The sequence below is a fragment of the Rana temporaria genome, chromosome 8 (genome assembly GCF_905171775.1).
Source record: "Rana temporaria chromosome 8, aRanTem1.1, whole genome shotgun sequence".
In the NCBI taxonomy this organism is placed as follows: domain Eukaryota; kingdom Metazoa; phylum Chordata; class Amphibia; order Anura; family Ranidae; genus Rana; species Rana temporaria.
The window spans coordinates 67,290,669-67,315,582 of NC_053496.1; the positions used below are offsets into that span (position 1 = coordinate 67,290,669).

The 24,914-nt window shown below is 41.7% G+C and overlaps 1 protein-coding gene across 5 annotated transcripts in view; it reads left to right on the forward strand.

The window, feature by feature from the left end:
- FGFR2 (fibroblast growth factor receptor 2) overlaps window positions 1-24,914 on the forward strand; it is a 128,444-nt gene that overhangs the window by 46,341 nt on the left and 57,189 nt on the right. For 4 of the 5 annotated variants that reach the window (XM_040361957.1, XM_040361959.1, XM_040361958.1 and 1 more), the window contains exons 2-5: window positions 3,352-3,564; window positions 15,292-15,558; window positions 16,902-16,982; window positions 19,887-20,056. In XM_040361957.1, the coding sequence (XP_040217891.1) occupies window positions 3,420-3,564; window positions 15,292-15,558; window positions 16,902-16,982; window positions 19,887-20,056 (663 nt within the window). In that variant the 5' untranslated portion in view covers window positions 3,352-3,419. The remainder of the gene's footprint in view (window positions 1-3,351; window positions 3,565-15,291; window positions 15,559-16,901; window positions 16,983-19,886; window positions 20,057-24,914) is intronic. The other variant, XM_040361961.1, reaches the window with a different exon arrangement.

A 24,914-nucleotide genomic window follows, 5' to 3' on the forward strand; every position in this document is an offset into this window, starting at 1 on the left:
GGCAATCTTGATTCAACCACTGGCTTGTTGACCATTTTTGGGCAGTTTAGAGCAATTTTTAGGCATTTTACCAAGGCACCCTGGTTAAAAAGGGCTGGATTAGGCGACATGCCTAATTGAGGTTATTTGCAATCAAGAGAAGTCAGACTTTGGATGCCGAGAAGATGGGAAAGGCTAGTGCTAAGCTTGCCTGTTACATGGAAAGTTAAGATTTGCAGATATTTTAAGCCACGTGCATCTCTACATCTGCTGATGGTTTTGACATACAGTTTCACTGAAGGTAACCCTTGCTTTTTTTGCTGTGTAGTCAGAATTGCCCAGGTTTATGGTAGTAGTTTCTTTCATATACAGTATATGCCTTTGAGCCTGCCAAAGAATTGACATGCAATGCAGTTTACTAAATCTTCCATGATGAGATTGTAATGAAATACTGTGTTCTGAAAGCGTATAATGAATAGTTTAGTTCCTTTGCACACGTGTAACTCCTACTCTTCCACAGGGTTGTACTAATCCAAATTGCTGGGCAGCCAATGTGTTTAAACAAATCAAAGTTCAGCATTCGGAGCCTTGGGAGCCGTTGAATAGATGCATGTTTTCTTTGGCTTTTTAAAGAAGGAGCAGGACCACATTAATATTTATCAATGTTGTCTGTGTTTATTGAGTTGAGTGACATATGTGAAATATCTCCAGGGTGTATACTTAAAGTAAAATTGCACTTTTTTTATACGTTTACGGGATTTAGCAAACTTTACTACCACTTTAATATTCTTCATCTTTTCTGTAGCAGTTGAGACAGGGCATTTCAATGCACTTAATAAAGTCTTCAGTAGAAAGTCCCTTTTTTGCTATAACCACACAATTGGTCCAAAATTAAGGATAAGAGGTAGTGCACCATGGTATCTCTTTAGGGGTTCAGCATTTAACTAAAAATGTAAATATTTAAATTCTCATTGCAGTGAACTAAGCAAAAATGTAACGTTCCAATCTGACCCCAAACTGTACATTTGTGAGAAAGGCATTGAAACCATTACTGAAGCAGGTGGATGGAAATTCCGAGACATCTAGGCTACAAACACACTATTTTGATTGTATCTTAAGGAAGAGGCATTGAAATTCTGGGCGAACGTTTGAAAAATAATGACGGCATGTAGACTTAAATTGTAGAAAAGAAATGGAATTACTTTTTCTACAGATATGGCTACTTTTAACTGGGGCTTGGGTAATTGCTTGTGGTTACTGTGCTTTGCATATTGCGTGTATGTGTATATGTATGCAAAATGGTTGCGGTTTGACCTGGTGGATTGGATGGAGCTAGAGTTTATTATGAGGGTTATTTAGTCTTTGTTTGCATAGGTACTCCATGCATCTCCAATATTGAGAGGTCCACCACTACTGCCATAAACATTAATTGCAGAAACCTCTTAATCCTGGTACACCCAGCTGTCGGAATGGAAAAAAACGGAGGCGCTCGGGGGGAGCCCTCTGTACTAACAATCCGAAAAAAGTACAGCGATCTCCCCACTGAGTTATTGTGTTCTGACAGGGGGACACCCTTGGGTGAGAGCGCTGATCGGGTGCCAACCGGCAGAACTTTTTCGATCATGCCCCTTTAACAGAAGTTGGCCCGGCTGCCGTACACACAGGCTGAATGTCGGCGGTTTCTATTGAACCGGTCGCTGCCTCCTGATATTCGGCCTGTGTGTATGCCCCTTGCATGTATGTAGCCCCTCTCTAAATTGTTTTACAGGAATTTAATATTAAGTGTTCTGCAGCCAATCGCGCCCATTTTATTTCAATTGAATGATGGGAAACCATGTATTTACCCTTTAATTGGCCTTGGCACATTGCAGCTGAACCCCTAGGTTTTCCTTCCTTTTATTTCGAGAACTTGGCAGACAAGGAACAGTTATTTTTAGTTTGTAATTAACAAAGTTAAGGCTACTACCTACAGGATTATCAACTTCCTTTTGTGTGTATGTATATCTCTCTACCTTCTTTTTCTGTGTTGCTTCTTTACGAGTCCCCTGTGAACATTTACATTGTAACTGTCCTTGATTATACATGCTATACACCCATCCCTTTCCTGTATCAAACCATAAGTAGAACCTCTGCCTGGCAGTTTTAAAAGTATGCAAAAGACAGTTCATAGTGTAACTAAATGATGCCTTTTCATCTTTGGCCTACTCGGTCTCAAGTTTTTTTTATTTTGGTTCTTCAACACATATATTTAGTGAAGCTAACCACACTTAATTTTCCCATCACATCTCCATATTAAAGCGTAGGTCCATAGTTTTGGAGAGGAGGAATTTTTATCACTGAACTGTGGCAATAAGCTGTTCTTCGTGTGGTTACTATGTTTGCTTGGTGTGCAGATTTGCCTCCTGCCATCATAATAAAACTAGATTAAATGGAATGCATAATTTCACATTTTATGGAAATTGAGACTAAGGGGGCTGAAATACAGCTTTAATATGTTTTGCACTGTGAAAACTTGTATCACAGATGGACTTTAGTGTGATGACAAAAACAGACATGGCTGTAACGAAAATGGCTAATTTTAAAAGCCTAGTTGTTGATTTTATCGCATATTTATTTGATTAAACTCTATAGTGCCAACACATTTCTCTGAACTTTTGTAGAGTACATACAACCAGCCACATCAGTACCTGTCCCAGCAGAGTTTATAGCTTAATGTCCCTACCACAGCCCCACAGTTAGACACAAACACACACTAGGGCCATTTTATGTTTTGGCTTTTTAACATGCCGACATGTTATTTGTACTGTGGGAGTTAATACAAGCAGATAGTTTTTCTGGTTGGCTTTTAATCTGTGATCCTAGGCGGCAAGCAAATGCACTGCCCAAAATGTGTTTTGTAAACCTATTACCCATTTCAAAGGTAGCGGTCATCCACAAAGAGCCCAAAGCAATCACTTTGTGAGTGGAAACCAGCCCATCATTTTGACGGGAACTATTGCCACAGTGATGTCTGTAGTTCCAGTGAATCCATATGTAAGCTAGTGATAAATTGAGTTGGTGGGAAGGGGTTTAATCAAAACTATTTTTTAAAGTCAATACATCCTTGACTCTATTGTGAAATGCTGCAAGATATATTTCAATGTGATGTACAGTATGCAAGCAAACTTTCCTTCAATAAGACAATTTTGAAGGCACAGCAACCTAAAACTCTGACTCGATACAATGGAAATCTCCCACTGATATTCCTTCACAATACTTGTGTTGATTACTGTAGGTTATTGCTTTTTGTATATTACTGTTCTGGGTATTGGTTTACTGAATCACCCAAAAAATGTATACATTTATATTTACCCTGGTATTAATCTTTTGCAGGATCTCCCACGCAGACTTGTGAGCCACATAGTGGTACGTTCATCTCATGCTTGCTCACAGCCAGCTGGATGGGGTCGTTCATGGTGCGGCACTCACGAAAAGCATGGGGCGGGTTCACTGACAGCATGCTTCTTCTTTGCTTGTTCTCGGTCAGTTTGGCAATTGCCCGGCCATCTTACAGTCACGTAGAGGAAACCACTGTAGAACCAGAAGGTAATCAGAATACTGTGTTCAAGTATTATTTCCTTATTTCCAGAATGTATTGTTACCATTCCCAATCCTGTGATTTTGGCTACATATTGGTGGCTGTGTTTGGTTGGTCTAGCAAAAATAATTTGAATGTAATTCTTACTCTTAAGGTAATGACCATGGATGTACATATACACAATAGCTGAATATTTGTAATCCAGCCATCAAGCAAACTTTTTAGACATGCATGCTTGTATGAGTGTACATGTATGACCGATTCAGTTTCAGTCTGCAGCTATCTATGACTAGTGGCAAAAATTTGCAATTTTTTTTCTTCCTTTCTGTGGTGATATTTAACAAATTAATATATATAATTTTTTCCCCCCCCCAGAATTCTTATCCCAGTCTAATAAAATTAGGCTTACTGCATTTTTCATTTGGTTACATGTATGTGAAAGGGATCTTAGGAGTGAAGTGTTATAATACTGAGGATGATCATGTGATTTCAGCAAAGCCATATATTTCATCTAGCTCTGGATTAGTCTACCTCAGTATACAGAGTAGTAGACTGAGGCATGTGGGAATCTCCACTGGGACCACATGTACTAATGCTAGCATGCATGTGACAGAAGACTGGAGTCACTGCCTGGTCACTACAGACTGACATTTTTGATTCCGGCCCTTTTTTTTTTTTTTCATCATCTTTACCATTTAAGTTATTTGTCATAGGTTTAATCTTTAATTAATTAGTTTACAGTCCCCAAATAGTGTATAAGTGCTTTTATCTTTCTACCTATGGATATAATGTATTCAATCGGGAATGTCTAATGTCTCAGTCAAATATGGCTGCAGTATTCTATTGCATTACATTCACATCCAAGGGCCCATAATTAAGCAAGAACTTGTACAAAGAGTTACCCCATGATTACTGTGATAGACTTGCATGCCAACTTATGTTTATATGTTCTGTTTAGCAGTGGAATTTGCCATTCTGTTTGTTAAAGTAATTGTAAAGGGTAATTAAAAAAAAAAAAAAAAAAAAAAAAAACATGTTATACTTGCCTACTCTGTGCAATTTTTTGCACAGAGCAGTCCCAATCCCTTTCTTCTAATGTCCCCTGCCGGTACTCCTGGCTCCACCCCTCCTCTGATTTTGAATCTCTTTATAAATTGGTGTCACTGGCTTGTCAGGCTGAGAGTGCATTGATTTAATATGGATTAGTACACGTTGTAGGTCGGCTTTAACTTTTAAAAAACAAAACATGCCTCTAGTACAGTGTTTCCCAACTCCAGTCCTCAAGGCACACCAACAGGTCATGTTTTCAGGATTTCCCTCAGATGAAACGGCTGTGGTAATTACTAAGGCAGTTAAACTGATCAAATCACCTGTGCAAAATAATGGAAAGCCTAAAAACATGACCTGTTGGTGTGCCTTGAGGACTGGAGTTGGGAAATACTGCTCTAGTATCTAAAGGGCATGGCTGCTGTGGTTGGCTGCTCTTTGTGCAGGCCTACCTGTTTCATAAGTATAAAGACTAATGCAACTAGAGGACTTTAGTTTAAGTAATCTGGTGCCTTTGCAAATGCTTGACGGGCTTCAAGTGCTTACCACTTCTTTAGGATGTGCAGTGAAAGATTTAAGCCTCCCTGTACAGCACAAGAATGTTTCAAATATCTAATAACACCTGTCTACTAAAGGGAAACTCCCTTGCACTTGTAAAAAAAATAGAGAAATTAAATATGTTAAAGTAAACCTGTCACAAACCAGTACAATGCTAACTGACCATTAAAATACGTGAATGGAGAATCTCGTGGTTCCAACCGTTCCCACCTAGTATCAAAAGTGAGCTTCAACAAACAGGAGTGTTTGGCACAATCTAGAGACTTATGGGTTAAAAGTCAAGATTTGCTAGAACTTCAGCTGCCAATATCTATGGATAGACTGACTGTTCTGACCCATAGTTTCACTGAAGGTAACCTCGGTGTATGCATTTCTTTCATTATATGCTCTGCTTGGATTAACTAGGTTTATCTTAAATTGGATGCTCCCTCTTCCCCTAGCACCTTCAAATTCAGATACGAAAGGACTGATGCATGGGAATTCCCAGCCAACACCAATGCAGTTAAAATGATGTCATAGTTGATTTAAAAAAAAAAAATTGTCAATATGTAGTAGAGTCTGCATTTTATGCATATTTTTCCATCACATTGTTTATATAGAAAGGTATTGCTCTATACGCAGCCAAACTACACCTCCACATTTCTGGTGAGAAAGGTTCATCACTCATCTTTTTGCCCTTTAAGTTGGCCTCCTTTTGAGAATTTCAGGTCCAGGTTCTTCCCTTGCCCAGGGGTAGCCTTTGTAAGGCCTTTATGTTGAATGTCCTGCAGGGGACACTTAGACATAAGATACATCAGAGTGTATGGCTATCTGTGCACTGTAGATTCCAGGCTGACAGTCTGTCTGAGACGTGAAACTAAAAGGTATGGGAGCAATGCAGCTCAGCCTGTCTGTAATGTCTGTCGAGAAGAGCACCACACCTGAAGCTGACAAATTCTCCCTCCAGCACTGCACAGATTGAGTGATCAATTCCTACCACTGCAAATAAAGTAGTAGTGATAACGATCACAACTTAATTTAAATGGGGCGTGCATGTTTTTGACAAATCCATCATTTTCTGAATGTTTAAATGCAACATTATTTCGCATTTATCTTTTTAAAATACATCAACACCTTTTTCAAGCAAATATAACCTCATATCCCTGTTCCCTCTCTTTTTTTTTTTTTTTATGTGCTTGGAAAGTTGGGATTACAGGCCAAGACCAATGTAAACATTACATAGTTTAGGTTCAGCCGATCGACACTGTTGATGTAGAGCAGGGGTTTACAAACTTTCTAATGAAATGGCCAGTTTACTGTCCTTCAGATTTTAGGGTGGACTGAATTATTCCCAGTGGGAGTAAACAATGCCAGATCTGGAGAAATAGTTGGTGTCGTTGGGAGTAATAGTGACCCGTTTTTTTTTGTCAGTGGAAGGAATTATTCCCCATCATTGGTGTCAGTGGCAGGAGAAATGCCTCAGGGGTCAGATAAAGGCAAGCCAAGGGCCGCAGTTTGGCGACCACTGCTGTAAAGTGAGAACATGGAAGGCTTTGTATACCTGTTTTGATTAAAGTTCAACCGAAATTTTTTTTTTAACCTTAGATTAATGCTCATTTTGTCAAGGGGAATCGGGTAGTTTTTTTAAAATCTAAGCAGTACTTACCGTTTTAGAGAGCGATCTTCTCCACCGCTTCCGGGTATGGTCTTCGGGACTGGGCGTTCCTATTTGATTGACAGTCTTCCGACAGGCTTCCGACGGTCGCATACATCGCGTCACGAGTAGCCGAAAGAAGCCGAACGTCGGTGCGGCTCTATACGGCGCCTGCGCACTGACGTTCGGCTACTTTCGGAAAATCGTGATGCGATGTATGCGACCGTCGGAAGCCTGTCAATCAAATAGGAACGCCCAGTCCCGCAGCCCATACCCGGAAGCGGCAGAGAAGATCGCTCTCTAAAACGGTAAGTACTGCTTAGATTTTAAAAACACTACCCGATTCCCCTTGACAAAATGAGCATCAATCTAAGGTTAAAAATTAACTTTTCGGGTGAACCTCCACTTTAAGTCTCTTAAACTAGAACTGAAGGAAAAACTATTTTTTTTAGTTTTGGATAGAATTGAACACCTGTCAGTTTTTATTGCTGTCTTTGCTCCCTGTTAAGGAGATTCTCCCTCTCTGTTTGTCCTGTTTACAATTATCTTTAAAGCAAAAGTAAAAAAAAAATCCCACATTTTGGGTGGGTTGTGCACAGAAAGGTAATGGAGGGGAAATCTTCCAATGGAAGACACTAGTTCTGCTGACCTGGGGGTCCCCAAAAGATTCCCTTAATTTGCAGGAATTTCCTTTCACATCCTGTTTTGCTATGGAACAGGAAGTAAAGAGAAATCTCCCCAATAAAACAAATAAAACTTACAACCTGCCCTTACTCCATCCAAAACGAACAAAAATGTTTTGCCTATAGTTCCACTTTAAATTCCTTTTCAGTAGCCCAAAAAAATATACCAATAGTACAATACCCTCATGCAATTATTAAACACAAACTGGCAGCTTTCAACAACATAGCCAATTGTAACTTGGTATGTTGACGTTGATTTGAAGGGTAAGGAAACCTAGACTGTAACTTAGTTGATACAAGAAGGCTTTGTGTTTGCTAATATTTATGTGTAAACTTTCAGTGTGAGTAGTATGGTTAGATATGTTTGCAGTGCAATGGTTTCTTCATTATTAAATTAAAAGTTTTGATTAAAAAATAAAAAAATGCATAGATTTATCCCTGCATTTAAGACTCCCATGTGTTGTAAGTCTGAACTCTGCTCTCTTCAAGCAGTATAGTTTTAAGCAAAGTCTTTATCGTCTACATTTCTGGGAGTTTTAAATTACATTCCCTGCCTCCTGCCAGCCTTTGTCACTGCAGGCCTCAAAACTTATGTAGTTGCCCAATAATGCCTATTGCAGGAGCCAGCTACTACTAGAAAGTTGGCACTTTAACTTACCCCACCTACCTCTGGTGTCATGTTGGCGGATACTGAGGGCATCCATTACATTTGTTTGTAAACGGCAATGCAGGGAGGATTGGAAGGGATGGCTTAAAGCTGTTTTAAGTAGAACTCCCCCCTGATTTTTGGTTTCAGAGCACCGTGGAAGAAAGCTGACTCTGCAGGTTAGCACGGGAAAATCTAGGTGCCAGTTTATAGAACCTGAGGCTAGTGCAGGTTTACTTTTAAATTGGTTTGTGCCTTGGGACAACAGGCGACTACAAATTCCAGAACCTTATCTTTGAACAGCCCTGTTTTGTTTTTTAGGTGTCAGGAGTCCAGCTCCCACCTTACATTGTCCTATTCATTATAATGGAAGGTTAGGAAGTTATGTCCACTGTTTATTAAAGGATTCAATCGTAGCAGAAGTATTTTGAGCATATTCGACTTCGGTTCCTTTTAAAATGTAATTGTTTTGGTCTTCTCACCTTCAGGCGTGTGTGGAGCACTTATGTTTTCCTATGAAACCTCTCAAGTAGAAATATGTTGGCCTGAAAGTTATTAGTGATGCATCTAGAAGAGTATGGAATTCCTCAAGGAAATGAGAAAATAGAAGCCAGAAGCTCAGAGTCCTGGTGTTTTTTCTTTGTATCTACCTTCCCTATGAATGAGGGGAGTCACTGCTACCGGCCACATCAATTTTGTTCTGCGTTTACTGCATAGGACTGGCCATAGCTTTCATATTTTTGAGGGGCATGGGCTTCCTAATTTGGTGCTCGTTTTTACTCGAGTTGAAGAAAAATGTGGCTTTGGATGCACATAATGAAAGGCAAATTGCAGTTCATACTTTACATTCATGTAGGCAACATTTCCCAGCATGCCTTGTGAGCCAGATGAACAGTGCTGGGATTTGTGACTCCAGAGTTGCCAGAAAGCCACAATGTGCATTGTTTGTGAAATCCAAATGTGAAATAACCTGTTATTTAGAAGAGTGATATCCCTTGTAATTGTCCCTTTTCCAAAGCTTATAAAATTGACTATTGTTTAAAGAATATAAATAGCAGGGAGGTGCTGGCAAACAGTTTTTCTGGTGCTGTCCTCCAAGAACAGCTGCCATGCAGACACCTTCGTTGTAAAATGACCTAGTGTCAAAATCATGAACACAAATAAAATAAAAAATGAGTTATTGGATGTGGACTCAATTTGCTTGTATACCAGAATGCCAAAACAAATGTGTTCTTTTTCCCCAAGCTTCTTGTATTGGCCTTCTCTTTCCAAATTATGCATACTATCCATAGTTAAATGTCCTGTCATTTAGCAATTGCTGCATTGGCTTGGTAACCATGCTAGTGTAATACGTTTTACTTGTAAAAAGTTTTTTAATTTTTAATGGGCAATTTAAAACATAAACAAGAAAATATCAAGCCCAATGGGAGCTATTTGGAATGTAATTTTTTATTTTTAGGCTTCATTTCCACTGGCGTTTTTACAGCCACTGTTAGCCTTTTTTACAGCTCAAAAACGCCTGTCCATGTTTGTTTTGTTAAAAAAAAAGCGTTTTGCGCGTTTTTGAGCGTTTTTTAACGTCTGGCGTTTTTACAGCTCTACTCTGGAGCTTCAGAACGCCCTGGTCCTGCGTTTTTTTTACAGCTCAAAAACGCCTATGCCATTTGCAGCATAAAAACACCTATGTGGGCATAATGCCATAGAATAACATGGACAGGCGTTTTTAAGCTGTAAAAAACGCTCAGAAAAGTGGCTGTAAAAACGCCAGTGGAAATGAAGCCTTATACTACAATATTTTTTTAAATCCTAGTCTACCCAGTCAAGGCAAGCAAATCTATCAGGCAAGTGTTTGTGCTGCCTTTATGAACCTGGATGTCCTCTCTCAGCTTGACCACACACAATACAAACTGATTTGACAATCTCCTTACCAATTTTGCTTAAAGGATAAGTTCACTTTTTAGAAAAAAAAAGAAGGCACATTTTTTTGCAGGTAACAAAATGTGCATTTCTTTTTCTTTTTCTTTCTTTCTTTCTTTTTTTTTTTGGAGCCTGTAAAGCATTGCACCAGCAATTGGCAGATAACTGGTACCATGCAGGTCTCCTTCAGATCTGTTTGTGTATCTGTGTGCCAATACATCTCGTACGAGCAGGCAGATACAATCTGTCAGGAAAAATCGAACTACCACAGCGCCATCGTATTTCACTGAGAACTACAAGCTGACAGCCGCAAAGGATGAGGAAAAGATGATCCGCACTCCGGTCGTTGCTCTTAAACAATTGATGTATTTATTGACAAGCCACAGTAGACAAACGCAAATAGGAAAGGTTGCTGTGTTTCAGCCTATAAGGCCTTAGTCCTAACCACCAAAGGATGTCGGGGCTAGTAGTTCATTCACACAGCGGTGTGACGGAATGATGCGGCTGTGTGGGCGGAGCCCTTAACGGCCACGCTGATTTTAAAAAGTCAGTTAGTATGTCCTTGTACTTCTGTCACATCAGGCAGCAGCTGCAGCATTGCGAACATGTTACATGTTCTACCATAAAACCAGGTGGAACATGTAACATGTTCTCAAAGGTGACCGTATCCTTTTAAAGTGTAATTTTAAGGCAAAACCTCTTCTTCCTTTTTTTCCTTTAAGTTTTGGATAGAGTGGAGAAGTATTAAAACAGCAGTCAGTTTTTTTTTTTTTTTTTTTTATTGTTGTCTGTGCCCTCATTAGGGACCCCCCCCTCCTTTATCTGTCCTGTTTACCATTATTCAAAGTAAAGAAAATCCCAAGTTTTAGATTGTCCCCAGAAAAAGTAATAGAGGGGAAATCTTACAATAGGGACAATAGTTCTGGTGACCTGGGGATCCCCAAGGAATTCCCTTAATTTGCAGTGTTTTCCTCTCACTTCCTGTTAATAAGTGGTGAAGAAAAATCTCTGCAATGGGACACAGATGGCAAAAAAGAATCTTACAGTGGTAATAACCCTCCCTAGCTTTATCTGAAATGTGGGGGGGGGGGGGGGGGGGTTCTGCCTATAGTTCTACTTTTAAATTTAACAATTGCTATATAGTCCTAAGGCTTACGTAAATCATTGGTTTAAGTTTATTCCGACACGTAGGCCCTCGAACTGCATAGCTGGTAATAAAAGGAGATTGCAAAGCTGGTTTTAAAATGATGCCATCTTTATCTTGCAATAGAGAGGGAGAAGGTATTTGGAGGCTATGACGCTACTTTGACAGGCCAGGTAAAACCAAATTCTGCATTGGAAAGCTGATATATAGTCACTCTTGTCCTGTTGCTCAAAGTAACCAGTCGAGATCTTTTGATTCATTTTAAAAACCTGCACTGCACAAATGACAGTTGGAAGGTGATTGTTGCTTTGGGAAACCATAAATATTGTGCATTGCATCCATTTTTTACGCATAAGCCGCAAAATGGCTGCAAGTATCTGTGGCAGCTAGATATAAAAGGTAATGTTGGTGAATTTGAAATACCTGCTGGCCTGTAGAGGCTGTGTAGCATTTGTGCCTGAACTTGTAAATGGGGGACGTGGTTTGACACAGACACAGCACCAAGCCCTGTGTAAACACCCTTATGTAAACATTGTCATATTATATAGCTGGCTTCTCACTGCATTCAGAGCAGGCCAACCATGACCAAGTACAGCGTGTACAGGTATTTTCCTTGTCTTGGGATGCTACCTTGATTCTTAACTGAGACAGAGGGCGTGATGATCTTCTTAAAGGGAACCTGTGCTAAAAGAAAAAAGTGGGCTACCATTGCTGGCTTCATTCTGGAAATACTTGTTTCCTGGCCCTCTCTGGCTTCCAAGTCACTAATGAACAAGGATGCAGATTAGAAATCGGAGTGTAACCTTAAAGCGGGAGTTCCCCCGAATTTTTTTTTTTTTAACATTCGATTGATGCTCATTTTGTCAAGGGGAATCGGGTAGTTTTTTTTAAATCGAAGCAGTACTTACCGTTTTAGAGAGTGATCTTCTCCGCTGCTTCCGGGTATGGTCTTCGGGACTGGGCGTTCCTATTTGATTGACAGGCTTCCGACGGTCGCATACATCGCGTCACGAGTAGCCGAAACAAGCCGAACGTTGGTGCGGCTCTATACGGCGCCTGCGCACCGACGTTCAGCTACTTTCGGAAAATCGTGACGCGATGTATGCTACCGTCGGAAGCCTGTCAATCAAGTAGGAACGCCCAGTCCCGCAGCCCATACCCGGAAGCGGCGGAGAAGATGCATCTCTAAAACGGTAAGTACTGCTTCGATTGTAAAAAAAACACCCAATTCCCCTTGACAAAACGAGCCTCAATCTAATGTTAAAAAAAAAAAAAAAGGTTTTTGGGTGAACCTCTACTTTAAAGCGGGGGTTCACCCAAAAAACTTTCTTTTAACATGACATTCAGCCGAGTTGTCAGAATGACAATTGGCTGTAATCTGCGGGACTGGGCGTTCCTAATTGTTTGTTTGACATCCTTCCGACCGGCGCATACAGCGCGTCACGAGTTGCTGAAAGAAGCCGGACTGCGAGTCGGCTCTATACGGCGCCTGCGCACAGACGTTCGGCTTCTTTATACAATTCGTGACGCGCTGTATGCGCCAGTCGGAAGGATGTCAATCAATTAGGAATGCCCAGTCCCGCAGAATACATACCCAGAAGCCGCAGTGAAAATACGGTATGTACGGCACTGAAATAAATAAAAAAATGTCATGTTAAAAATCTTTTTTTGGGGTGAACCCCCGCTTTAACTGACAATCTGCATTCCTATTCCACGTATATCAAGTAGAACCTTTTTAAAAGCCAAGGGGTCAACTTGACAGGTAAGGGTGCATTTTTTTTTTCTGAAGCAAAGAAATACCTGCCTAGTGATCCATTTTCTGGTAATAGAATTGGCATAAAGTATACATTTTAGTGGCCAGATTGTTGCCAGTTAAGCCAGTTGGCAACCCCACAGCCAGACCACTACTCATTTAAAAATTGCAGGTCAGTAATGGCACACAAGTGGCCACTACCCCCACCTATAACTGGCCTTTGCAACAAGGAGCATATGGAAAAACATGGTGGGTCTTGGATTATTTGTCACCCTAAAAACATTATTTTATATATACCCTTTTCTATTTCTTGTGTGTTACAAGGTGCGAGCTTCACACTCATCTCTGTCTCCTTCTATGGGCATGCATGCAAATTGGGAACACCATTCTCTGCTATTCTTCCACAATATAGGGAACGTCACTTGTGTTGGCTGGAGATAATTAAAAAATTGAAAGCCTGTATTTCATGGCTGCTAAGGGTTAATGTGAAAGCGAGAGCTTTAAGAGAAAACAATTTCAGCTCACAAATATGCAGCATTGTATAGCTTTAGCAAAGGCAGGCTCGTGAAAGCTTGTCATTCCTGCAGTCAGTTTAATTTGGAACCCAAAGATGATACATCCCAGGTTCTCATTACATTGCCCATATAACCAAGCCAGATGGTCCTTTTAACTAACGTGCTTAGCAGGAGGCAGGAGCAGCAGAACTGATAACTGCGGTGATGTAATGCTGGTCTTTACATGTTCACAGCGTTTGTTGATAATGACAAAAGAGCTATTGGTTACCCACGCTACAAACAAGGTTTTTTTTTTTTTAGCATTACATTGAATCAGACGTGGAGTTTATACTGTTTTTGCCAAAAAGAGTTGTTGCTTGAGTGGCAGAAGTTTTTTTCCAGAAAGCCAGACCCATCTGCCATAGTTACTGCAGAGAATAGAAAATGAAAGTGGTAACAAAACTGGAGGAGTCGCACATGGCAACCAATAGTGGGCCCCACTTTTTATTCTGGGATGATAAAACTATGGGTATTGTCTTCATCTTTTGTTACGTTTTTTCTTCTCCACCTATTATTTTTTTTTTTTATTAATTTGGCTACTCAAAAGGGTTGAATTGTGACATCTGGTTCCCATGGGTTACTGCTCATTGTTGCTTTCAGCATCTTGTTTAGAACGGGCTAAAATGTTTTTCTGTGCCATAGTGGAAACATGGATGCAGTGCTTCTGCATAGTCATATTAATGGCCACTATGCCACCCACTGAGATCGTTGTAGAGTTCCCTCTTGCAATAAGTGCTGTATTCAGACCTATATAACTGTTACCATATTGTAGGCATATATGCAGGTCTGCTTTTAGAAATCATGGGACCCTGTACAGCCTACCGGACAGCTTCCCCCCTAAACATGTGAACAACCCCTTTAAGTTTTCTTTCAATTATTTCTTAGATTTTTTTTTTTTTTACTTATTGATTTAATTTTTATTCCCTTTGGTGCAATATTGGGAGTCTAAACAGACCCCTAATGTCTTCTCACTCTTGAGACCGAGAAAGGACATGAGGATATAAATACCTCAATTCCTTTCTCTGCTGCATAAGCTGCACTGCACAGTGAATGAATGGGAAGTGCTTTGTGCTGAGCTGCTTCCTGTTCATTCACAAACTGAAGCATAATAAACACACTTGACTATCCTTCAGTAATTGATGGACATGGGAGTTATAGAACACGGTGAGCGATCTGTATCATTCAAGAAAAGAAGGACTTATTTACCTGCCCCCAATCCTGAAACCGCTCCTCCTGTTTGCATGCAGCAGCTGCCGGCAGGAGAGGAGGGAAGCCGTCAGAGTTGCGGAGCAGTGGCACACGGTGGGGGCATTTCTCCTGCTCGGCAGGTTCCCATGCCCCCCCTTTTGAACTTGTGAAGCCCGGTAAAGTAGGCCTGGCTGTATTGCCTCATCAGCGGCCCTGCATATATGACAGACAAGTGGTCAATTGATAGGTGCTGCAGAAGGCATCACTCAATGGCTTACCCACAGAGTACTATTGGCAGTAAACATTGGATAAATGGGCAATCTGCCTGCACATAGGCATCTTTAGACCAGCGTTTGCAAGTAAAAGAAGGCAGGGCAGAGCAATCAAGTACATCTTGACTAGTCAGAAGGATTGTGTCCTAACCTAAGCTCTTGGTGTTGCTTCCACTGTAATGCATGATGTGTTTAACCTCACTAATATTTCTGCGTAGCTTGTATATCAGCAAGTCAGGTCTTTACTGCTTGCTGAGAGTGGATTTGCTATGGGTGCTTTACTGACATTTGGTGTCTTTCCTTTTTTGTCTTGCCGCTTCCCTTCTATCCTTCCACACAGAACCTCCAACCAAATACCAAATCTCTCAGCCAGACGTTTTAACGATCACTCCCGGCAAGCCTCTTGATCTGCGCTGTCCATTCAACGATGCTTTCCTGGTGACTTGGACTAAGGATGGGGTGAAATTAGAATCCAGCAATAGGACGGTGATTGTCATGAACTACTTGCTGATAAACGAGACTCTCCTCAGGGATTCAGGGCTGTATGCCTGCTTAGCTCATAAAGGCGCCCAGAGCAATACTCATTTCTTCCTTGTGAATGTCACAGGTGAGTGACTGGAGAATGGAAGTGTAACCTATCAGACCATAATGCACCATGTGTCATCATCATTGTGTTCCAAACAATGGGCTGTATCTAGCAATTTGTCTTTAGAGAGCTGCCAGGAGGCATAAAAATCAGCCCTCTGGCTTCTGTTTATTCCAGGAGTTGAGTAAAGATTAATAAGCTATTAAGAATTTGTTCTGGCAAACACCAATGCCTGGTAGGATATCCCAGAATTTTCTCTGGAAACCCGAACATTTTGCAAAGCATATAAATGTTCATAGTATAAATGTTTTTCTTCTTGACTGATCGTTTTTTTTCTTTAAAAATCCTGTTTTTTTTTCACCATTCGGATAGTAGTTGCCTCCTTTTAACCACATAAGGACGGGACGCATTTGCCCCCTTAATGACTAGGCCATTTTTTGCAATACGGCACTGCGTCGCTGTAACTGACAATTGTGCGGTTGTGTTGCGTTGTGCCCATACAAATTTTTTGTTCCTCCTCCCACAAGTTATGTTTTTTCCCCACAAATAGAGCTTTCTTTTGATGGTATTTGATCAACACTGTGTTTTTTTTATTTTTTGCACTATAAACAGAAAATGCAACAATTTTGAAGAAAACAAACTATTTTTTACTTTTTGCTATAATAAAATATCCTAAAATAACAAAACAAATTTCATCAGTTTAGGCCAATATGTATTCTACATATTTTTGGTAAAAAGATCGCAATAAGCACATATTGATTGGTTTGCGCAAAAGTTATAGCGACAAAATAGGGGATAGATTCATGGCCATGTTTTTTGTTAAGGACTGCGACAGTGCGGTGGACAGATCGGACACTTTTGACACTTTTTTGGGACCAGTGACATTTATACAGCGACCAGAACTAAAAATAGACCCTAATTTACTATATAAACGTCACTGGAAAGGGAAGGGGGTTAACAATAGGGGCCGATCAAGAAGTTAAGTGTTCCCTAGGCAGTGATTCTAACTAGGGGGCGTCCGAAGTGTACTGACTGAAGGGGGACAGATATCGCTGTTCCTGATCACTAGGAACAGCAGATCTCTCTCTACTCCCCTGTCAGAATGGGGATCTGTTTGTTTACATACACAGATCCCCGTTCTGGCTCTCTGTGGAGCGATCAGCAGTGGCCGGCCACGCACATCAGCTCCAGTGGCGCAAGCGCCCTCTCTATCGCTCTTAAAGTGGCCAAAGTACACCTATGGTGATTTGCACAGCTGTGCCAACCTGCCACAGTATAATGATGGCAGCTGGTCAGCAAGCGGTTAACCTACTATGGTTTCTGTGATTGTAGACATTTTATTGCCTTGTGTTTATTTGTTTCAGAGGCAAGTTCTTCTGGAGATGATGAAGATGACAGTGATAACGATGTCTCTGAGAATGTAATCATTGACAACAGCAATATAAGTAAGTGGATCAACTGTGACTCTGGGGTGGAAATTCTAATAGTGGTAATAAAGTAGTCATGAACATACTATGTTAAAGACACTAATACAATTATAACTATGCAGGCACCATGACTGCTTTTTGCCTAGTTTCAGAAATGTGCTTGAGCAGGGGATGTGTTCAAGAAGCAGGCTGTGATTGGGAGGGTATGTGTTCAAGAAGCAGGCTGTGATTGGGAAGGGGGTGTGTGCCAGAGGCAGGCTGTGATTGGGAAGGGTGTGTGTGCCAGAGGCAGGCTGTGATTGGGAAGGGTGTGTGTGCCAGAGGCAGGCTGTGATTGGGAAGGGGGTGTGTGCCAGAGGCAGGCTGTGATTGGGAAGGGGGTGTGTGCCAGAGGCAGGCTGTGATTGGGAAGGGGGTGTGTGCCAGAGGCAGGCTGTGATTGGGAAGGATGTGTGTGCCAGAGGCAGGCTGTGCTTGGGAAGGGTGTGTGTGCCAGAGGCAGGCTGTGATTGGGAAGGTGGTGTGTGCCAGAGGCAGGCTGTGATTGGGAAGGGGGTGTGTGCCAGAGGCAGGCTGTGATTGGGAAGGGGGTGTGCCAGAGGCAGGCTGTGATTGGGAAGGGGGTGTGTGCCAGAGGCAGGCTGTGATTGGGAAGGGGGTGTGTGCCAGAGGCAGGCTGTGATTGGGAAGGGGGTGTGTGCCAGAGGCAGGCTGTGATTGGGAAGGGGGTGTGTGCCAGAGGCAGGCTGTGATTGGGAAGGGGGTGTGTGCCAGAGGCAGGCTGTGATTGGGAAGGGGGTGTGTGCCAGAGGCAGGCTGTGATTGGGAAGGGGGTGTGTGCCAGAGGCAGGCTGTGATTGGGAAGGGGGTGTGTGCCAGAGGCAGGCTGTGATTGGGAAGGGGGTGTGTGCCAGAGGCAGGCTGTGATTGGGAAGGGGGTGTGTGCCAGAGGCAGGCTGTGATTGGGAAGGGGGTGTGTGCCAGAGGCAGGCTGTGATTGGGAAGGGGGTGTGTGCCAGAGGCAGGCTGTGATTGGGAAGGGGGTGTGTGCCAGAGGCAGGCTGTGATTGGGAAGGGGGTGTGTGCCAGAGGCAGGCTGTGATTGGGAAGGGGGTGTGTGCCAGAGGCAGGCTGTGATTGGGAAGGGGGTTTGTGCCAGAGGCAGGCTGTGCTGTGCTTGGGAGGGGGTGTGTGCCAGAGGCAGGCTGTGCTTGGAAGGGGGTGTGTGCCAGAGGCAGGCTGTGATTGATCCAAGGATGTAGTGGCTGAATACATTACCCAATACAGACATGTGTGCATGGCCAGCCAAAGAATGCAAACTGACCACTCGAGTACAGATCAGCTTCTGTGCTTTCTGGGGTCAGTTTAGAACACATAAGAAATGTGACTGGTAGGATCAACCAGGTACTTCAGATAGAAGAAATACATGATGGAAACCATGATTTCTAAAATACACATATGTGAACACGTGTACAGATTCCTACATTGCTATATATAGTGAACTACACTCCAGGGACCCATTGGGTATATTATAAAAGTCTGTTGTAATGTTTTGGAGGGCTTGTTGGTTTTATAAATAACAATAAAAACCTAAACATCAATAGACTGTAGTATATGAACACTGCTTATATAAATATAGGCTTCACTTGTGCAGAGAGTGTTGCTGGGTGTATAATGAATTTTAAAGCGGAATCCCACCCACAAGTGAAACTTCAGCTTTAAGGACTCCTCGCCCCCTTGACATGGCACATTTGGCATGTCATTTTTTTGGGGCGGGAAGAGTGGGTACCTAGTTTTGACAGGTGCCCAGCTCTTCCGCTCGTGCCACCTCAGCGACTCGGGCCCCCCGCCCTGCAATCTTCTGGGACACGCCTCAGGTCCCAGAAGATTGCTTGTCCATTCAGAACGCACAGCGTGACTCATGCATGCGCACCCGGCTGTGAAGCCGCAAGCTGTCACAGCCGGGTGCCCACACTTACAATGCCAGCGCCGCAGTGAGGGAGAGAAGCAAAGCTTTGGGTCGCTGCATTGCTGGACAGTGGGACAGGTGAGTGTGTGTTTATTAAAAGTCAGCAGCTACACTTTTTGTAGCTGCTGACTTTTAATAAACAGAAAAATGTGTGGAACTCCCCTTTAGGAGGCCAACCAACAAGGCACTGTACAATACAATTTCTTAAAATGGTTTTAAGCCTTACGTTTTTTTTTTTTTTTTTTTTTTACCTTCATGCATTATATGCATCAATGCAAAACGCCTTCTCCACAAGAGGCTCCCCCCAGCCCCCGTTATACCTTGAGCCCAATCTCGGGCAATGTGCACAAGAGCAGCAGCTCTTTTGTCTCTCTGTCCCTCCTCACTGGGCAGATTGATAGCAGCAGCAGAGGATTCGGGAGCCAGGTGTCACTTCCTGATCACTCACCCAACCCTCCTCTTAAAACGCTAATGCACATGAACGCAATTGCCAACATTATAAAATTGTCTCTAAGCCTCCTGAAATGTGTCATGTGCTTCCCCGCAGTCTGCGGGCTGGCTGAGGGTTACATCATTCTCGCTTAGGCGAGGACAGAGAAAGTGGCTTCCGGCATCAAAAAGGTATTCGCCCCCACCACACAACTTCGCCCTCCCCCTTTCTAAAAAAAAAAAAAAAAAAAAAAAAAAATGCAGAGGGTAGGATTAGAATTATCTTTAAATGGAAATGTATAGTAGTATTGATATGACTTTAGCTTCCCATGCAAGCCATAGGAAATATCATATTTACCGTCTCTCCTACATTTCCACTGACCTGAATATACAAATAATTTAGCAATGTATTGATCCACTTAAACATTATGGTCTCTTTACATCTGATTGATATCATGAAGACTGGCTTAGTCACCATTTCTGTTTTAAAACTTTGGGTTCGTTTTTTTTGTTTGTTTTTTTAGGACCTCCTTATTGGACGAACCCGGAGAAGATGGAGAAGAGACTTCACGCTGTCCCAGCTGCTAACACAGTAAAGTTACGTTGTCCAGCTGGTGGAAACCCCATCCCTACCATGAGGTGGTTGAAGAACAACAAGGAGTTCAAGCAAGAGCATCGGATTGGCGGGTATAAGGTAAGCAAAACACATTATTGGCTTCATCCTATGAGGAAGAGTGCTCAACTCCTCCTGAACTTGGGAACCCCAATATTTAGCGTGTTTTTTTTTGTTTTTTTTGTAATTGCCTTAAAATGATAAGCTTTGTTACCTAACATATTGGTTAGATTAGAGCACTCAGTATTCTTTGAGGTTAAAACGCTAGATTGCTAATTCCCATTTCATCTGGAGAACCTTTTAAATTCCTATCGCTCAGTTTACCTTTAAAGAAATTTGGTTTTCTTCAACGTCCCCCTTCCCCATCAGCACATAATTGCATTTCCTTCTCTCCCCTACAGCTCTATGGAGCTGCTGTAAATAAAAAAAACTCTTCTATCTGGTACTTCTGGAAATGGAGGTACATGTCACTTGGCCCCCTTTCTCTTGTCGTTCTCCTTGTGTAAGCTGCAATTTGTGACTTGTAACTTACACATGGCTTTTTTTTCCTTACTAAGTGGAGCAGAGGGATAGGTAGGTAAATGGTGCAGGGGAGGGGGCCATCTAAGTCAACTTGTTGCTTTTGCGCTTCCACATTGATTAACAGTACTTTCTAGATCACTGACCAATAACCAGTATAATGATCCAGAGTTAAAACATTCCTTATCTGTATGCTTATCATGGATCAGTCAATTAAAATATTAAGACCAGAGAAAGCCAAGAAACTAGCATTTTCAAGAAGAACTGCAATGTTGTCATTTCCCACTCTACACCAACATGCAGACCATGCTTTGTATATACACAGATTAAAACATTTTTAAGATGGGTTGCAAGTGCTTATGTACAGCGCACAGCATTACATCATACCTCTACTACAAGGAATTCATTGGGATAACTTGTTAGGCAAATGGGTCATAGCAGTTACTAGTCCACTGACCTTTTACCCCAATTACTCCTTGTTTGAAGAGCAATTTATAGACCTACCCTTAGATGCAGCTGCTAAGTTTCAGATATGTAGAAGTAAGGGGTTTGTTTTTCAAATCCATATGCCAATGTAATAAAATTGTTTAAACGTTGCTAATCTAACAGGTTGTCAGGCAAATTAAAGGGCAATTTAGAGGTGAATTGCTGTTCTTGCAATATATTTTCCATGATATTGAGATACCTGAATAAAGCTTTGTTGTGTGGGGATAATAAAAGGCACCAGGTGCAGGCTTGTTATCGGACCAAAACAGTTATTAACATGTGCAATAACTCCTAATCGCAGTAGAAGCTGGAGATATGATGTGTGTTTGGGTGTATTGCAACCTTCTCCTGCGTAACTTTACTACAGTGCAGTAGTTGGGAGTAAATATTTTGCGTGATCGACTTTTTATTATTTATTTTTTTCTAGTGTTTCATTCCACCACGCTAGATGAAAACGTACAATCAATGCTGTAGCCACAATACCATGAGTGGCACTTCCTACTGACGTGCTGTTTAAATGCCCAGGAAGCATTAAAGACTTTCAAAGTCGTGTTGTTGGTAGTCAGGATGTTACAATGGCTTAAAATAATCCCTAAAGTCACATAGATTCCCATGACTGAGGACTTTTCCTAGTAATGATTAAAACGCCAGCTGATCAGGCCGGAAAGAATAATCTTGGGAGATGGCAAGTCAATAATAATCAATTTTGATCAGGCAGAGGGACATATTTTTGACAGTGACCACTTTTTTAAACCTGAAACACTTGCACAAAAAAATAATACAGTGATTTATTTTTCGTATTTAATAAATTCCTCTGTAATAAAGGTAAAGTTGTGAGACAAAAGTACAAAGTATGTGACGTGCCAAACATTGTCATTTTGTTATCTCTTTAAAAGATCCTATACTTGGAGAAATATGGTGGCTGCCATTACTGTTTTCTGCTAAAAATGCTGGTTGTCTGACTGCCATCTTTTTCAGTTTAATAACTACTGGCTGAGAACAAAAATGTAGACCAGATGTTATGAGTTCACTCTGACTTGTTGCATTCTTGTTCCCAGGTTAGTGGCTGAGGAGGCATGGAAGCAACAGACAGCAAGCAGTTACTCTGTATTTATTTTTGTACAGGTTTCCTAGCATCTGCCCATGCTTGACTGAGAAGCTGGAAAGCTGTGTTTTTGTGATAAAAAGGAATTACTATTGCTTCCAATAGCTACAGCTCAGTCCTCATCTGATAATTGCAAGGGTTAATTGGTTCAGGGGCATTATCTGAAAGCCGTGGGCAAGATTATAAATTGGGCCCATTGACCAAGAAAATGTGGCACACAGCATGCCTCTGTAAAAAGTGGCCATGTTTGCACTGAATATTGAGCGTGGCTTAAAGCGGTGTGGTTGAATAGTTTGAGTTGACTTGCATAGTAAAGAATTGAGACATTCTCGAATATAGAATGTACAGCACAGTATCTATGGAGGTACATTGGAAGGGCCAGGGTCCAAGATAAGTGGTCGGGGCATCTGTTCAGGGGTTAGTAGTAAGTGATTTGCTACTGACCCCTGAACCCTGCATCACTTACTACTGACCCTTCAATTATGCGTTGGTTACTACTGACCTTTGAACTCTGCGTCACTGACCTCTGAACCTCTTGTCGCTTACTACTGACCTCTGGGTCTCTTGCTACTGTACTGCCCTCTATACTCTGTGTCACTACAGTTCAGGAATAAGGGACCTGTAGTGCAGAGGTTAATGGTAAGTGAATCTGTCTCACAGTACAGTCAAACAGCCCTTCTTTGCACAGCTAATTGCTGTCTGTCCTCAACCTGGACTCATCACTGAACTCCCAGTAGTTTAGCTCTGGCTGGCCGCCTATTCTCTTCCCTGGTCCAATAGATTGGGCTAAATCCACAACCCTGGCTTTAACCCCCCCCCCCCCTTTTAGCACATATCCCTAGCATAAACAAAACCTTAAAATTGCTGCAGCAGAGACACAGAAGGGGGAACTAACGTGCCTGGCACACATTGCGCTCATGGAGAATGCACCACTGCATTGGCTTAACAAACTGGGCTGCTTCACTGCCTGTATGTAATTTATAGATGAGAGATGGTTGCTGCTGGATCCTATTGATAAGCGTAACTCTAGCCAAATTTTTTTTTTTTGTGGGATAGGTTTGGATTTGTCCAAGTATTTAATACTAGTCTGGGCACCATCCATTTCTATCCATGTCCCTTTTGGAAATGTACCCTTACTTTTTATGTCTGGTGACTCCATTGGCACTGGGCTAGTAAGTGGAGGGAAGTCTCTCCAACGGAGATCAGGATAGTATTAAAATCCAATGGGGTTAAAAGTTCTAATACTCTCTCACCCTTGGAAAAAACTGTTTTGTGTTAATGTTTGCATGTGCAGTGTCTCCTATGAACCCCTTGAGTAACTGATCTCAGGGTAAGTATTTATGGTCTGGATCGATGGTAATCAATACCGATGGCAATTGGTCAATAGATTTTCCAGACAAATTGCAATCGATCCACCAGAGTAAGCCAGCACCAGGGGTGCTGCTACCAGTCCCGTTGCCACTATCATTTAGGGAAGTGATCCCTCAAAGGGGAAATATTCTAGCTGCTGTTACATGTCTTTGGGTACCTTCAGTGTCTTTTCTGTTCATTTAAAATAATAACTTGCTGTTCAGTAGCTGTGTGAGCACAGTGTACTGAGAATTTCAACTCCAGTACCACTTTTTTTGCTTGGCTCACCTCTCAGCATACCTTTTTCTTGTGCTGCAGGTTGTGTACCGTACGCGGCTGTTTTTTCATGTCCCTTTGTGTGTATCTCCTCATACGTGAGCTTTCTGTCTGTTGCATGTTGGTACTTGTGATGGTGCCTATGTGTTTTCACTATGAATTTTTTTATTGCAGTATGTAAGTGCCGATCCTCCCTCCCCTCCTTTTTGGCTGCTATCTCCCTCCCGCTTGTGGTGTGTACGCTAGTACTCCTGGGCGTGCGTTCAGTAGCTGTTGTGTGTGTATTCTCTTGTGTAAATTACTGTGTTGGACATGTTGCTTTTCATACCACTCTGTTTAATGTGCACACGTCTACCTTTTTATTGTGTTCTATACGTATGCTATACATGCATATGTTTAGAAAGCCTACCAAAAGAAAAAGCAAGTTATTTTTTAAGACTTTCTTTCTCTGTGTAAACAGAGGAATTCTATTGTGCCTGGGACTTTGCAACTACACTGCAATTCACCATACATGGGGAGATATAGAAGTGTTATCTTTCCTAAGAGGCTGATCTTGGGATTATGAGAAGCCTATTTAGAGGGAAAATGTATAGGCTTTCCAATTATTATTATTATTTATTATTTTTTTACATTAAAACATATAAAAAAAATGGTTTGAGGGACACAGGTTTGAGGTGGTGGTTTGATCTCCATATTTTTAAAATGTCAATCCAATCGAACATCTGCGGGATATTCTGGAAAAACAAATCCGAGACATGGAGGCCCCAACTCGCAACTTACAGGAATTAAAGGATCTGTTACTGACGGTTTGGTGCCAGATAGCACAGCATACCTTCAGAGTTCCAAGTGGTGTCCATGCCTCAAGGGTTATACTGGGTGCTCATAATGTTATGCCTGATCTATGTGTGTGTGAGACCAACACAAAGTGGCACCTAATTGTGAAGTGGTATGAAATGATAAATGGTTTTCCAATTTTTTTTACAAATAAATATCTGAAAAGTGTGGCATGCATTTGTATTTAGCCCTCTTTACTCTGATACCCCTAACTAAAATCAAGTGGAACCAATTGCCCTCAGAAGTCACCCAATTCGTAAATAGAGTTCACCTGTGTGTAATTTAATCTCAGTATAAATACAGCTGTTCTGTGAAGCCCTCAGAGGTTTGAAGAGAACCTTGGTGAATAAACATCATGAAGGCCAGGGA